This window comes from Mytilus californianus, unplaced genomic scaffold (assembly GCF_021869535.1).
Source record: "Mytilus californianus isolate M0D057914Y unplaced genomic scaffold, xbMytCali1.0.p SCAF_1, whole genome shotgun sequence".
Lineage (NCBI taxonomy): Eukaryota > Metazoa > Mollusca > Bivalvia > Mytilida > Mytilidae > Mytilus > Mytilus californianus.
The window spans coordinates 20,842,896-20,860,661 of NW_026262581.1; the positions used below are offsets into that span (position 1 = coordinate 20,842,896).

Consider the following 17,766-nt stretch of genomic DNA (forward strand, 5'->3'; position numbering starts at 1 on the left):
GATCAGAAAAATACCATTTTTTTTGCATAAAATCATCAAAAAAATTTCACCTTGCTAGCCTTAATGCTATTTTCAACATAACCGACAATTATATCCACTTTCCTCAAACCCGGGATCTGCCCCACAAACAGCATCAGTGACTATTAAATGTCATTGGCAAAATGGAGAAACAGTCAAAGTACTAGTTCATCAATTAGTGTTTGCTGGTTTATATAAATACCAAAACTCTGACCTTAAAATATTCACCTGAGAAAGGACAATAGTGACAGGGCTTATGAAAACAACACACCAACAAATATTATTTCTTCATTTCAATATAAAATATCACAATACACATTTCAATAAAAGTTTGTTCTGTTTTCTTCACAAATCATGCCATCATCCTTATTGAACCATCCACTCTTATGACCTCACCATTAAGATATGGGTTTTCTACGATTGTTTGCACCATGTGGGCATATTCATCTGGATCACCCAAACGTTTTGGAAAAGGAATTGTTGATGCTAAATAAGTCTGAACCTTTTCTGGTAAACTGGCAAGTAAAGGTGTGTTAAATAAACCTGAAAAAGAGAAATATCATTTGTTACTAATATTTCGCCACAATACAGCCTTTTTGTGCTGATGCAGTGTAAAGCAATCACAAATCAATCAATGTTACTATTCTTGACAATCACCAGTTGTTGATCACATCAATGATAAAGCTGACCCACTCTAACAATTTTCCTTTTCTTAGCTCTGAATTTTTTGGTGTTCATCCAATGCCTCATTTTACCGATTTCACGAAACACTGTGAATAATGAACCTTTTTCACGGCTGCACGTGAAATAAAAATGGCAAATCACGTTGCACGAAAATAACCCTTTACCACCCTCTTTGATTTCCAGCAAATGAAGACTGTGTAAAACATTTTGAGAATTGGTCAACTTGAAATAAAGTGCCAAAGAAGAATCAGTGTACATAACCTGACACAAGTACCATATCTATTCTGAAAGTGTTTGTTGTTATACAAATAAAAATATAATACTGATTTTGATGTCTTAGTGTCTATATGACTCATGTTATCTTAATCTGGTTCACTTGACACTTAAAGTATGAAATGCAAAGTATATAAAATGGTTGTGAGTATTAAAACAAGAAGGTTCTAACTCCCCAGGGCAAAGTGTTGACCTTAGAAGGATTTTACTGTTCTTTTTAAGTCCCTTTTTATCATATAGCTCCTCCTGTTTTCAAGTATTTATACGTCCTTCAAAGTTTTGGGTTTAAGCATTCCCGATGAAGGTAAATCAAGAAAAGGGCTCTCGACACACCAAATTTTTTATTTTAAAACCAAATTGGCCTTAAAAGTGAAATGAAAAATATCAAAGATCAATTAGCAGGCATTGAACTGATAAAAATACAGATTCTACTTAGGCTTTCTTATTCTTTTTGTACAGTCCAGTCACAATGGAAAAATAAAGCTATTGTGACTGTAACTTCTTACCGGGGGCTATGGTACAACATCTGATTCCTTGATTAGACAAATCTCTTGCTATAGGTAATGTCATGCCTACAATGGCTCCTTTACTGGCCGAGTAAGCAGCCTGACCCATCTGACCATCAAATGCAGCCACGCTTGAAGTGTTTATGACCACACCTCTTTGTCCATCTGCGTCAGGTTGATTCTCCCCTATCAGTCCAACTGCTAGTCTTATAACGTTGAAGCTGCCAATGGTATTGACCTAAAAAATAGACAGAGAACAAATGGATATTCAAAGAAATTATGCTGATAAAATAAGAAATTGTTGAATACTTTCCTGTACTAAATACATTGTATTTACTCTGTGGAATTTAATTTAACTTTTTAAATTTTGTAGATTCAAGCCAACATTATTTTCATTGATATCCAAATTCCTGCAGTGGGAGGAAAAACTTGCAGATTTTAAAGCTATATTCAAGGATTTTTTCATTACTAAAAAAATATGCAAGGAATGCTACATCACACTGATTTTTGAAAGGATGACTAACAAACACACCTCCAATAATAATTAAAAACCAATAGTTCAGAGAACAATTGAAGGTCTTTCCACTTCTTAAGATTTATTTTGATATGAAAATATCAAAATTCGGTTTAAAATGTCATTACCAGTGTCAAATGATAGCTTATTGTTTGCTGATTCCAAAAAAATATATGGTTTCTATACAATTTTGTTTGAAATAACGGAGGTAATTTAATACTTCCGGTCTGAAAAACGTCATTTCCTGTATTATTTGATAGTTTATTTGAAACTGCTTTCAAAAATATTTTGTTCTAAATACTTTTACATGAAATAAGTACAAAAAATAACCATTTCCAGTTTACACAAGGTCACTTATGTTTGCTTTTTCAAAGTCATATGGCTTGTAACCTAATGCACAAAGTCCTATGGCTTTGTGATGTATAAATATGAATTTAAAGCAAAGGTCAAAATCTAGAATGTCAAATTTACCTATGACCTTGACCTCAATTTCAAGGTCATAAACCAAGGACCTCAAATAAAAAAACACTAGGTCTTTATTATATATGGTTAATGAGTTATATCATCATACGCGTAATTTTAAATATAATAGGGTAGAAAACTCCCATGTAATGACACCAAAATGTATGTGTTACGACATGTCGCAACTAACAATTTAGTAAAAATATGTTGTCGATATCTTATATGGTTTTTGAAAAGAAGTGAAAATAAGCCAGATTCAAAATTTAGAATATGACCTTGACCTTTGACCTTGACCTAATTTTTTTTTTGGACCAAAGAACTCAAAATCAAAAGACCCTGGTCTCTATCACTTATGGTTTACCAGTTAGAAATGCATATCACTTATATCAAATGCATAAGGGGAAATAACTCTCATATGGAGTCTCCAGATAGCTTCGGTCCAAATGGTCATCCTAATCCTGAAGATGTAACGAGCAATTTGGTAAAATAAATTTGTCTCTTTCTTTTATGGTTACGGAGGAGATCTCGGAACAATGAAAAGTAAAAATTTAGATCATGACCTTGACCTCAAATTTTTTTTTATGAACCCAGGACCTCAAATACACGTACCTTAGGTCTGTATTACTTACCATTCATGTGATACATTGACATATCACTTATGTCAAATTCAAAAGAGGAAATAACTGTCATATAGAGTCTACGGATTGATTCGGTTAAATTTGACAAATCATCATTAGGATATAACGAGCAATTTAGTACAGAAAATTTGTCGCTTTCTTTTACAATTACAAAGGAGATATCGGAACAATGAAAAGTTAAAATTTAGAACATGACCTTGACCTTTGACCTTGACCTCAAATTTATTTTTATGAACCCAGGACCTAAAATACACGTACCTTAGGTCTGTATTACTTACCATTCATGTGATACATTGACATATCACTAATGTCAAATTCAAAAGGGGAAATAACTGTCATATGGAGTCTACGAATTGATTCGGATAAAATTTGACAAATCATCCTGAGGATATAACGAGCAATCTAGTAAAATAAATTTGTCACTTTCTTTTACGGCTAAGGAGGAGATCTCACCACAAAGAAAACAGTGTTTGGGGAGATAACTCTTACAATAAAAAGTTTTCGACTAAACAGGGTCAGTCTCAAAAGCACAATAACTGTTCGATATTATACGCAAAAAATCTAAGCGACATCTTGTGAAACCACAAAAAACAAGTTTTAAAATTTGGCGGAAGAAGAAAAAAAATAATCAGAACAAATACAATAGGTCTTTCCACAAAATAGTGGAAAGACCTAATTAATCTTATAAATTATTCCATTTTTACACTTGAGAGTAAATATATAATATTGACAAATATTTTTTTAAATTTAGATATTAACAGAAATAATGAACTTTAAATCTATGGTTATTTGACAGTTTTTTAATCTGCAATATTTAAAGATAATAAAAATCAAATTTAAGATCATCAATATTCCTAGAGATGGTAATTATCCAATTACTGTTAAGTCTCAGACCTCCCTCTGCCATGTAATTATGTGTGATATTTCCATGGGTCATTTAATGAAAATTGCACAATACAAAATATTGTGTTTCCATTTCCTGAGAATAATGGCAATCTAGTTATAAATTTATTGATACAATAATTCTGCATGTGGTCGAAAAAAGCATAAATAAATATCTTTATATAAAACCATAACCAGATGATTGATTTTATATCTATGTACTATTTAATGACCCTGAGAACAGCTGTTTTCCCAGTCAATTTAAATCTCATTAATGTCTTCATACCATGTAATTTTAAAATATTATTTATATTTTTATTTTGATATTTTTATTAAAGATATTTATATATGTGCATGTCATCTGGTTGTCAACCAGGAAATACAGTTAATGATTTCATTGTAAATTTGATGTATCTTTATAATATGTATCTCAATAAAGTTTTAGAACAGACCAACTTATCTTAAAAAGGATGTTTGAAATAAAAAAGTCTGATAGAGGTTAAGTCTTAAGAGAGTTCCTGTTTGAAATAAAAGGGTCTAACAGAGGACAAGTCTAAAGGGAATTCCTGTTTGAAATAAAAAGGTTTAATAAAGTTTAAGTCTTAAGGGAATTCCTGTTTAAAATAAAAGGGTCTAATGAAGTTTAAGTCTTAATGGAATTCCTGTTTGAAATAAAATGGTCTAAAAGAGGTTCCCTGGTTATTTCAAAATAACGAAATTCCAAAATAATTATAAGCATCAGAACATTGAGACAAAAACAGGAGTTTTCATATATTTTGTAAAGAGATATTTTTCCTCACCAGATTTTGTAGGGATGCAGTATAAAGTGAATTCAACGAATGTATAAAAAGATAAACTGGTGACACCGAGATACGACTTGCATAAAATTCAGAAAAAGATAATCTGATGGACAGCAACATTGCTTATTAATTCAAAGTCGCGGGACCATGATCTAGTGGACAGGGCCTTTAAATGGTTGACAAACTGTGATATAAAGACAGTAGTGTACCTTAATAGAAAATATCATTGTCTATTTTAAGTAGTTCCTATCAATCTAACTTAAGCAGAAAACTTATCATTGAAATTTGCCAATTAATTCAAAGTCTCTGCACCATATCCTAGGGGGCAGGGCCTCAAAATAGTCGTCAAACTGATATGTATTGATAGTAAACTAATGCAACTTTATATTAAATATCAATGATCTATCACAAGTGGTTCCTATCAAACTAACCTGAGCAGAAATCTTAACAATTGTTTACACTGTTGTTGTCATCGCCGGAAAAGCAATCCCTATGTCTCGCTTTCCACGACTTTCTTCGCAGGGGAGACAAAAACTGGGGGTTTCTTGGAATGATTTCTAATACTCTCACCTGCTCACATCTTAAAATCTCCAAGGGGGGTTTTAAGCAGGAGAGGACCTTATGCATCTCAGTCACATGTCATAAGTGTTTTTAATTTAGTATGCTGTGGTTTTAAATGAGTGAGTATACATATGAGCTTAAACTCAATTTCAAATCTTTTAAGTAACTGTTTTGTGGCATTCAGTCTACGAAGATGGAAGATTTAAAGATTCAGGTCAACTTCTCACCGTGCAATTCTCCATACATCAGGAAATTTGCAGCGCTGAATGCTTTTGAAAGTAATGGCCAGATAAGCACAAAAAATTGAAAACAAGATGACCAATATAACCAGTACCATCTATAAGGAAATGGATATCTAACAAATCTGTTGCTTGTCTTTTCGTAATTTTTTTGTTTTTTTGCCATGGCATTGTCAGTTTGTCTTTCAATTTATGAGTATCTTTTGCCTCCCTTTCCGGAATCCACAAAAATATAATTGTGTATACAATGATATTACTTACTGTTATAACCTCGGCAAAGTCATCCAGATTATGGGGTAGTTTTTTGTTGAAGTTATAGGTTTTAAAGGCGATTCCAATTCCTGCACAATTAACAGCAACGTCAAGTTTCCCAAATTTATCTTTAGCTATTTCTAAAGCCTTTTTCACATCAGCTTCTGATGTTACCTGAAAGAAAAATCAAATCTAGATTTGGATAAAACATTATACAAATTTTGGCAATAAATAATTAGTTACTTTTAAGGTCTCACAGAAGGAGGTTTAAAAACTTGTCTATTCACACAGGGGTCACCACACCAGGCGAAGTGAGCGACTATGTCGCCCTAGGATTCCTGACTTCACTCTAGAAAAGTTCCAGGGAGAAGTTTATGTCGCCCTCGATTTTCAGTAAAATTCCCCAATGTCGCCTCATGATTTTTGAAAAATTCTTGATCCAAACGCAAACACATGTTTAACAGAAAGTCATAGAAATCAAGACTTGAAGAATACATTTCTTTAATAAAAAGCTGAGAATTGAAAATCAATACCATACACGTATATATACAATATTTGTATATATGTTTAAAGCTTCATGTTACCTGTACACCTGTATTTGTATAGTAGAAAGGTTCAATGCTAGATAAATCCTTCATCAAGCTCCATAGGGTTGAAACAATATGCCAAGCTCACGGTAAGTTTCATTTTTTTTATACAAGTCAAGGGTATCTATATTTTTTTTAAAGCATACATCTTAAAAACACTTCTTATAAAATGTGTTTAAAATCTTGTTTCTAGTGCATATATTTTTCATTTTGACATTCCACTCCACGTACCATTTTTATCCCATATTTTTTCTTTTTTTTTTTTAAATCAAATGTCTGTACCTCAAAAACAAGTACACCAAGCCATCATTATTTTTTCCCTAACTTTGATATATCTTGCATTGTCTATTAAATCAACTTCATTTATGAAAATGTCTTAATACTAGCAGGATATATCCTAAAGTTGATTTTCTAGCAAACTATACCATCGTGTTCACTACTTACATTTGTTGGGGAGAATATACAGTTGTCACCTAAATTGTCAGCAACATCTTTACCAGGTGATTTCTCAAGATCACATAGAATAACTCTAGCACCTTGTCTTACAAATCTTTCTACCGTGGCTTTCCCAAGTCCTGATGCCCCACCAGTAACTAACCCCACAAGCCCCTGAAAATAAAAAAGAAATCAGTTTATAATGCTACTCAATTCAACGGTGCAATCATTTTGTGCAACTAAACAAATCTTTAGTGTTCACTTGGCTTTAAGCTCCAATTGTATTTAAAATGTTCATGGTTACCTAATTATTATCACAACATAAAATATAAATCTAAGCCCCTTCAGGTTTCTCAAGCAATTATATATTAGTTGGTTGACTGTCACAACACTCGCATTATTTGTCTTCTGACAACAGTCATACCATACTAAAGTATTTGTCTACAACAAGACAGTGTGAATGTCATGGGGGTTCTTAAATTCAATAACAAAGGGGGTAAATTGTATATCAAAGCCCTTGTTGGCATTTAATTTTGGCATGCCATTGTTACAAAGGAAACAAATAATCTTTTCTTATTGCTTTTAGTTCTCCATTGTTAACAAAAGTCAAACCTTTTCTAAGACATTCACTGACAAGGTTCCTGACTTACAATAGACAAGATGAACATGTGCCCAGGTTTAACTTGTCTTCAGGAAAGGAAACAAACTTTTGTATGACAACTTGTCAAAGGTAATAAATCTGTCTTATATTTTAAACCTCTTAGACACAGACTGAATGAAACCTTAACTTACAGTTGGTCAATATAATATATTTTTCATATGAATGAATTTTCACCATCCTGCACTTTGCCAAATATTGCAACAAGTTATCACTTTGAATTTGTTTTTCTAATCTTGTTTTCTTGTTTAATAATTTACTACTTAAGTATTATGTAAAAAAATCAAGCATATCATAATTTGATATAATAAAATTACCTTTCTTCTAGGTCTATGTTAGAGCAATGCATAAAAATTATGAGTGTTCATTAAAATAAATACCAGTTACTGGGTAGTTAAAGAAAGATAACTCTAAACAACAAAACATGACTATTTCAGATATTTTTACTACTATCAAATTGTCAATTCTAAGAACTTTAAACCAGTTATGACATGTATAATTCAGTTCTTCATTTAAAAAGACCTGTTGGAGTATCTGGTAATTAACAGGATGACAATGCAAGATTTATGACATTGAAGTAGTTATTCATGATTGAATGGAATTAGATTTACAACACTACACAAAATCCATAACTTGGCTTAATGTCTATATCTATTGAGACAAGGCAAGTTACACTTAACCTGATCAGGTACCCAACAAGGACCTCCTGGATTTGAGATGAATATGCTACCATTACATCATTGAAAGAGATTGGCAAATCAATACTTAAGAGGCTCTAGAGAGCCTGTGTCTCTCACCTGGATCTATGTGCATTTTCACCATTGAACATGTTGAAGAATAGAACATAATTCATGACTAAAATCTTTTTGTTTTGTAGATGATCTCGGGATTCTCCTTCTGATCATTTTTCCTGTTAACATTTTTCTTTAACTATCTACAGTCTTTCTATAATATGCAAACAAAGAGTAAAAATCAGCATTAGAAGGCAATAACTCCTATAAAGAGTCAACTGACAATTTCAGCCATGTTGATATAATTGCAGATCTTTTTTTATCTAACTGTTTACAGATTTTCTTCATCTTCTATAGATTTAGTCAAAAGTACAAAAAAAGGCAAAAATCTAAAACAAACAAAAATAGGTTCAAAATGTCATTTGAGGTAGAACAGGTTGACAATACATTTAATGCAAAGAATTCGAAATCCAAATCATTTTAGGTAACAATTTTTTTTCTTCAAAATTTGATTGAAAAATTCACATTTTGGCATTTGTTTGTTATATTTTGAAATGGCAGCAGTATTGAAAGTAAACAACGACACGACGGGCTATGTATTTATTTTAAGTTATTAATTTAAAAGTTATATTTAAAATAGTTTAATTGTGTCTTATTGCTTTTGAGAAATTACTTATTCCACATTCACCATGTTCACTTTGGTAAATTTATTAGAAAAACTCTCTCTCACACAAAATAAAGATTTTTATCACAGATCCTGCATTGTTTACACCATGTACACTTACATCGTAAATCAACTTGTGAAAAGATATTTTGTAATATTTTTACCATGGAAATCAAATAACTTATCTATAGATGCAAATGGTTTCAGCCATAATGTCTTACCTTGAAGCAGCATAGGATCAAACATTGTTTTCTTTTTGAGAGAATGGATAAATTTTGTTTGTTTTAGGGAGCTACCATTTGATTTTTATTGGGGGGGGGGGGGGGGGGGGGCTAGGATGAAATTTGAAAAAAAGGCAGGACAGGAGTTTTGAGTAAAAAAAAAAAGGCAGGATGAGCAACTTGGCTAAAAAAAATAGGCAGGACCGAATAGAGTGAAAAATAAAAAGGCAGGACAGACTGATTTCAACTAAAAAAATGCAGGAGAACATTTTTCATGTAGTTTAGTTTTATGCGATTCTTAATGAAAATATTTCATGATTTTATTTTAAATTAATAAAAGATAACCTAGAATGGATGTTAACTGAGGTCAAATGTATATAGTTTTCAATCTTCTAAATCCTTTGTCACAAGGGTAACCAGTAAATATACATAATCCTAATTAACAGATCATGATTAACCCAGTAACATGCAGAGTTACCGAACATAATTATAACTTGAATAGTTGCATATGGTTTAAAGAGTAGTGGTCATGTAGTTTCAGAGGAGAAGATTTTTGTAAAAGATTTAAACGGACCACCCATGGATGCCAAGGGACGAGAATAGCTCACTCGACTCTTTGGCACAGGTGAGCAATAAATGATATGCCAAGATTAAATTTTCTATGTTTTCTATTTGTAAGTATCTACATGTGCTTTTTTATAGAAAAAATCCAAACTGTCAATAAAATTCTTGACTATGTCACCATTCAGACTTTTGATCAATGACATGGGAATGTCAAGACTCAAGTTATAAGCGATTATGGTAAGCAAAAGTGTAAGAATTTGCACAGTGATAAATGTGCAACATGGGGAAAATGTTTTGAAGCCGTTCTTAGCAATAAGCATGTGTTGCCATTATTCTATTCACCTTTAAATTACCAATTGGCATATTTGAATTTTGCAAGTCCGAAGTTTACTAAACATGTGTTTACAGAACTTTTTTGTCCAATCAAGATACATTTTAAAATTTACTCCGTGTTTCTGTATGGAAGGATAAAATAAATACAACATTTCCGAGCTAGTAACCAATTTTAATAAGTATACGAAAAAAATGTTAATACATTTGCCTCGTTTATATTTGTGAAACTTAGATTTATTTATAACGTAAAAATTCTGTGATTTTAGGTATAGAAGGGGATGGAGTAGGGAAGTCTTCAATTTTGTATTCTTTAATTTGCCGGCCATTTTTCTTTATCCATGTGTTACCAAAAATCAATCTCATTTTAATAATATATTTTGCTTATATAAAGGAGTACATTCACAAAGATTAGCATATATTTTTTAGACACTTTAGAATAATAAACTATACAAACTAAATTAATTTCCATAATGAAATATCTAAATGTTGTGCTTTTTCATTTTTTTCGGGAAAAAAAAAGTAAAAGTTTTGAACAATTTATGACTTCTTTATCCCTGCTGTAAAAGGTTTAAATTACAATTACATCTGTAGCAACGAAAATTATATTACATTTATTGAAACCAAAAACCTCACTGCAAACACGCAAATATCAAACCAACTGAGAAATAAACACTCCATAAGAAGAAGCCAACGGAACATCACAATCAAGGAAAGGAAAATTTACTGCAGGAAAGGAAAAATCCTCTCCCTTCATCATTACTTTTGGTATAAACATTACAATGTAAAAGTATAATATGAAGGTCACAAACAGGACACCGGTCACTAAAAATGCTTTATGAAGAAAGAATCAGTTCGTGTGGATCAATTTCATTTGTATATTTAGAAAAATCCGATACGTTTTAACAGAAAATTTCATCTTAATATCTGCTTGCACTGTTAAAAATATTGAACAAGTGGTGCTTTGTAAGGTCTTTGTGGAGCAGCTATAAACGTATATTTCACCGACATACATTTAAACAACACACTTAAATTGGTCCAAAGATATGACCAGTGTATCTCGAAGAAAATAAACTTCAAATGCTCTAAAATGGCAAATATTGCTAAAAAATTGAATAAAGCAAACTGTAGGCAGATAAGATGTTTGGTTTATTCAAATTTGTATATTTTAGAATGCAATTTCAAATACATGCATTGCTTGTCTTGGAATTAATAATATATTTCGGAAAGGCTGTGCAAAATGAGTAACATAAAACAGAGTATAAAATTAGTTCAAGACAAACTGAAAATATTTTGAATTCTGTACTTTCGTTTTAAATAGATATTCAAATATTGTAAAAACAAATCCTTAAAGTACGAAAAATGAACAATCTACCCTTCCGTAGTGCTGCACCTAATCTTTTTAATGGGACATGTCCTTCATGCATATATGTATATATTTCAGTATAATAAAAAAAAACTATGTTTTGTCGGACAAACTTTCTCTCATAAACACGGGTCAGGACCAATTATAAAATTCACGATCCATTGAACTTACAAAAAGATGATACTAAGGGTGAAGTCAAAATTTTAAGTCGAAGTACGACGGACATCATGCACCATGCATGGCAAAATATAAAGAAAAAAATACCAACAGTCTCCAAAATACAACACTGAAAATTTAAGATTGAACAACATATAACCTTGCAAAACGTGGGGTAGGAGTTTCGGGAACACATACTAATTATGATATCGAAGAATATTTATACATATATAACTATTTTCTATTGTGAGATGTAATATTTTCTACAACTGTTCTAGATTAACGGAGAAATAAGTAAAAATGCACGTCAAAATGGCGAATTGAGTGAACCATGCCTCGAATTTGTTTAATTTCTCCTTAAATTGTTCACATGGTACGGAAAGAAAGATATTGACATGGAGATTGCAAAGCTAGTCACTTTGAGCACCTCAATACTTGTATGTCTGCGTATGGAACGAAAGAAATGGTTCATGTCAAAATGGAAGCACCCGGTTTTGTCCTAGATTTCACAAGGCAGAACTCGGTTTTGTCAAAGAAAAAAAAAAGGCATAATCACATAACATAATTGAACTTCAGCAATTAAAAGAAGTTTGGTGGCTGGTTGGAAAACGATTTCTTACAGAGGACAACTTATTATTTATTTGAATCTGTAAACACTATATTTTTGAATTATGTAAATTTTAGTGTTTAAACTTAAAATTAAAGTTTATGGTCTTAAAGATTGAAGAACGCACATTTGATATGTGATTTTCTTGCACAACAGGATGGTTATCTTTATAAGTAATCCAATCTACCTAGGGGTGTTATATTTCCTATGATCGTTTAAAATAAATCTTCTTAAGGCTAAATGTTCATTATATGACATGATAATCAGACAAATATATATATGCTTGCAGAATCGCCATAGAAAATGAATGTTTATGGTAAGAAAAGGATTACAATAATCATGCATTAAAAATCAAATCCATCTATCCCTAATTGTAACTATAATACTAAATATAAATTAGTATAATAGTCTCAGGCCATCGAGAAAATGCAATAATGATTATTAATAGTTGTATAAATAAACTGTTCTGTTCTCTCTCCATTGTGGTATGATTATCGTACATTGACGTTGGTCAATATATTATTGAAAATATATAGTGACGGATTCAGTTTTTTTCAAAGTGGGTGTAATTCAAACAGCTTACATACCACAGAGCGTAGCGAAGCGAACAATGTTTTGGACGAATTAAGCTAAAAAAAATCGTAAAAAAAATATTTAATATTTTTTGGGCCATCAAAGGTGGGGGTGTGGGGCGTGTGTGACCTATACGCCGCCTGGATTCGCCTGGATTCGCCACTGATGATATATAACTAAATCGTATACCAACTTAAAATTTTACAAGAAATAAGAAAGCAGGGACACCCGGAAAATGGATGTATGTGAGTAGGATTATCATGTTTATTCTAAAAATTCACATTGATATTTTGGAATTGTCGGAATGCGAGACCAAGGGATGCAAATTCGTGGCGACTTGAACTATTTGTATGAAGCTTCATATGTCAGAAGTTAGAAGGCCTGACTGCAATATGCCTCGCACACAGATCTTTTATGTAACGATGTTTCTATCTGTCATATGTCCATTACCCTTGACCTCATTTTCATGGTTCAGCGAATTCCTAACAAAATGAATAGCTGATAATGGTTGATATCTATGATCAAGGTTAACATTTCGTGTTGAAGTCCGTATCTCTAATACCATAAGTAATAGGTCATCTATATTTGCTCGTATGGCGCATATGACTATTTAAGTGACCTTGAACTTATTTTCTTGATTAATTGGTAAATGTTCACTTTTTTTTTGGTTGGTTTTAATGATTGTAATGTGTTCATGTCCGTCTGGCAGGTTTCATCAGACCTTGACTTTTTTTATGGTTCCATGAACAATGTTAATTTTATGAGATACTTTTATTAAATTATTTATCTTACAGACCTTCAAAATCAATTCGATAACGATCATTCCAGCAGTCGCGACATGTCAGTGCGTACAGTCACTCTTGTATAAATAATACGTAGTATTTATTTTTGTTAAAAAAATGCAATTGAAGTTGTTTTGCCATGTCTGATTAGTTTATCTCGTTCGTGTAAGCCTTAATTATGAATTGTTAGACTTTTTTAAATTCAAGAACGGTGCAATCTTGTTTGAAATTCTTGGTTGGTTTTAGCTCACCTGACCCCAAGGGAAAAGTGAGCTTTTTTCATCACTTGGACCCCGTCGTCCGTCGTCTTCCATTAATTTTTTACATAATCTTCTCCTCTGAAATTACTGGGCTACAATACATTTAACAAACCTTATCCACAATCTTATGTCGGGTTTACAGCTCTTCTATAAAAGCATGCAAAGCAAACCTTTGATCAACTTGCTTGCTATGTTTGCTTGGATGTTTGCAAACAATAGGTAGGCGGAGTTTCAGTCTGTTTTGTATATACTGGAATTTGATTAGACAATAAAAATTGACATGCAATGAAGTTTATGTTTATTGTCCAATCAAATTCCAGTATATAGTAAACAGACTGAAACAGACTACCTACCTTTTGTTTACAAACATCCAAACAAACATAGCAAGCAAGTTGATCAAAGGTTTGCTTTGCATGCTTTTATAGAAGAGCTGTAAAAGGTCTAACGAACTTATGTTTATCTGTTTTTCATCATCATTGGGGTACCCCGATTGTCAACAAAGATGGCCGACATGGCTTAAAATATACCATAGGGGGATGCAAGTTTTGTCTATTATTTGAAAACAGCTATAGATAGAGAAAACAGGGGCAGATATGTAATAGTTCACAAATTTCTCCTTTTTTCCATTTTTGTCTATTATTTTGAAATATATAAAAGTTATATAGCAAAAATGATCAGCAAGACAATATATACAAATAAGTCGACTTGGTCGATATCCTTGTAAGAATTATTGACCTTTAATTACGATTTTTACCATTTCTTTGCGTTTTTGCCAATTATCTTAAAAAAATCTTCTCCTCTTTAATAATTTAATCAAACTTGGCCACACGCTTTATTGAGGTATCTGGTTTGAAAACCCACATGATCAGCCATTTGTAAATTTAATTTTTGTTTCAGGGTACCAGTGTTAACGTTTCTTTTCATAAAATAAACAAAACCGGGTTCTATACAAAGACAAAACCGGGTCATTGTGTAGTAAACAACATTGACAAAACCGGGTGCTTCCATTTTGACATGACCCATTTCTTTCGTTCCATACGTAGAAAAACAAGGATTGAGGTGCTCAAAGTGATTAGTTTTGCAATCTCCATGTCAATATCTTTCTTTCCGTACCTTTCTTTCCGTACCATTTGAACAATTTAAGGAGAAAGTTAAAAAAATAGAGGCAAGGTTCACTCAATTCGTCATTTTGACGTGCATTTTTACTTATTTCTCCGTTAATCTAGAACGGTTGTAGAAAATATTACATCTCACAATAGAAAATAGTTATATATGTATAAATATTTTTCGATATCATAACAATAACAAATAAATAAACAGAAAACTACCCTTTCTCTGTCAATTGATGTTCCGTCACCGTGCCGGATATTAGATACCATCGAGTCCAAACATTTTTTGCCGGGGTAGTATAGGGAAAACGGTATTATTATATTTTCCCAGCATTAGTTTGGCCTTTTGTGTACCCAAGACAGGTGAAGGAAGTCAACTTAGGAGCGCTGTGATTGGATGTAAGGGTACAATATATTTTTCTATTTATCTATGAATAACTGCAGTGTGTATATTTACAATATAAATTTTGAAACCTATTGAAATATTTTCTAGAGAATTATTCGAAAAGACTTCCAATATTTCATAAATTTGGTGTAAAATGACGGTGGGCATGGATAACATAAACAAGCTCCGTGGGAAGTTGGTCATGATACTATTTGGCTTTAATTTTTAAAACAGAATAACAAAGTACTAACACCACACATAACTGTTTTATCCATGTTTTTATTATAAAAATTGGTAAATTTAGAAAATGTTAGTATTGTCGCCTATGGCAGAATAAATAGTACCGTTTTCCCTTTAGACACAGTGAAGTATGGTGATAACACACCGCAGTCGTTTCGATTTTGAAGAACCTTTGTCCGCCTTATAGTCACTTCCAATAGAAAGAGATATATATAAAAAAAAACTACAGAAGTTTAACTCTAGACATCACGAAGTAGTGGATTATTTTCAGGTGGGATGTCATGAAATATCGCCAAGACATGTGCTTTGAATGACATCCTTTTGTCAAATTTGACTTTGTGTGAGGTCTGATCACTGAACAATCCAACGGGTGTTGCTTGCGAACAAGGATTTCCTTACTTTTCGCAAAAGATGCGTTTTCAAATATTTTAACAAAATTTATTAGAAAAAAAAATCTGATTGGTTTGTTCCTTGCATTGCATACCATAGTTTCATCCTGTTCTATATTTATGAAGTTGGTGTATGAATTTTCTTTGAAGTTCAGCAAACGATATTAGAGTGTAGGATGTCATCATTTCTTATTATCAGGCTAAGTACTCGGTGAGAGCGCCCGATCATTCTTTAGTACGGAATTTTTTTTTTGTAATTTTATTATCTATTATACAGTTATTTAAGAATTGATGTGTACCATCGGAATTGATTTTTGTTGTATGTATATGTTTTTATGTACGCTCTCAGTCCACTTGCCGATATAAGCAGAAACTAGAATCGTTGAAATAAAAAAAGAATAGACCTAAACCCGCCAAAAACCCATATTCTGTCCAAATCCAGGAACCACGTTAGTGGTTGACTCGTGATATCATGTTATTTTTCCTTTTTGTTTTGTTATTTGGAAAATTTGGTGTTGATTGCTGAATTTCAATTGTATCACTGAAGATTATTATAGACCCGGGATATTTACAGCATGACATATCGAAGTATATTTATGCATATATATTGTTAATCTTATTAAGAAAAAAATTACACACCTGATTAAATGGGCATATAAAAAAGTCGGAATGCGAATATATATGTTCAAACTCTTTTAGGTCATTTTTTAGTAACAACAAACAAAAGAACTATGTCAATTGGACCTGCTTTGATACTATAACTGCCCTTGAAATTTTACTAGATAAAAATTTTGTTCGCTTTGGAGATTCCGTATATCTTCAGGTTATCGGAATTCCCATGGGGACTAACTGTGCACCACTTATTGCGGACCTGTTTCTGTATTGCTATGAGTTACAATTTATGACTAAAATCAGCAAAGACCCATCGAAACAACATCTGATTCAAAAATTTAATAACACTTTTAGATATTTAGATGATATATTGGCTCTCAATAATGACGACTTCAGTATGTACACTAAAGAGATTTATCCTGCCGAACTGACTTTAAATAAAGCTAATACTAACAATGAACACTGCCCTTTTCCTGGATCTTGATATCTATATCTTTAACGGGAAGCTTAATACCAAAGTTTATGATAAAAGAGATGATTTTTCATTTCCTATTGTTAATTATCCATTTTTAGATGGTGACGTTCCTTTGTCACTATCTTATGGCGTTTATATATCTTAACTTGTTCGATTTGCTCGTGTATGTAACAACGTATTTGATTTTAACGAAAGAAATCTCTGTATTACTGAAAAATTATTACACCAGGGTTTTCGATATCACAAACTAGTCAAAACACTTACTAAATTTTATCATCGATACAAGGACATCATTCGTAAATATAAAGCAACATGCAGACATCTTATACGTTCGGGTATTTCACATCCAATATTTTATGGTAATATTCTTTACAAAGCACAAAAATGTCGGCATTCACCTCAAAAGCTAACCAAACCTTTAAACAGACTTATTCGGAAAGGATATAGTTACGATACTGTTGTCAAGTCATTAAGGATTGCATATTTTGGTATTAATATTGATTCACTCATAGGGTCTTTGCATCGGAAATAAACACATTTATTCTAAAACCATTATTGGCATGATGCGGGTTATGTTCTTCTCATATATTTTATGATGGTATGATACAAAGCCCCTTACGGGAGGGATTGTACTTGATTTTCATATGATGAAGACATAATCTTTCAATCAGTTTAATTGAGGTCTGGGGCTGGCATGTCAGTAACTGCTATAGTAGTCCTTTGTTCATTTATGTATCATTGTCATTTTGCTTAGTTTCTTTTGTTACCTATTCTGACATCGGACTCGGACTTC

The 17,766-nt window shown here is 32.1% G+C and overlaps 1 protein-coding gene across 1 annotated transcript; it reads right to left on the reverse strand.

The window, feature by feature from the left end:
* Window positions 1–292: 292 nt before the first annotated feature.
* LOC127700854 (3-hydroxyacyl-CoA dehydrogenase type-2-like) lies at window positions 293–10,148 on the reverse strand. The gene is made up of 5 exons (XM_052204550.1): window positions 10,032–10,148; window positions 6,861–7,025; window positions 5,839–6,003; window positions 1,482–1,719; window positions 293–561 (listed from the first exon to the last, which is right to left on the reverse strand). The coding sequence occupies exons 1-5, from the start codon at window positions 10,050–10,052 to the stop codon at window positions 371–373; spliced, it is 780 nt and encodes a 259-aa protein (XP_052060510.1). The 5' UTR covers window positions 10,053–10,148; the 3' UTR covers window positions 293–370.
* Window positions 10,149–17,766: the final 7,618 nt, after the last annotated feature.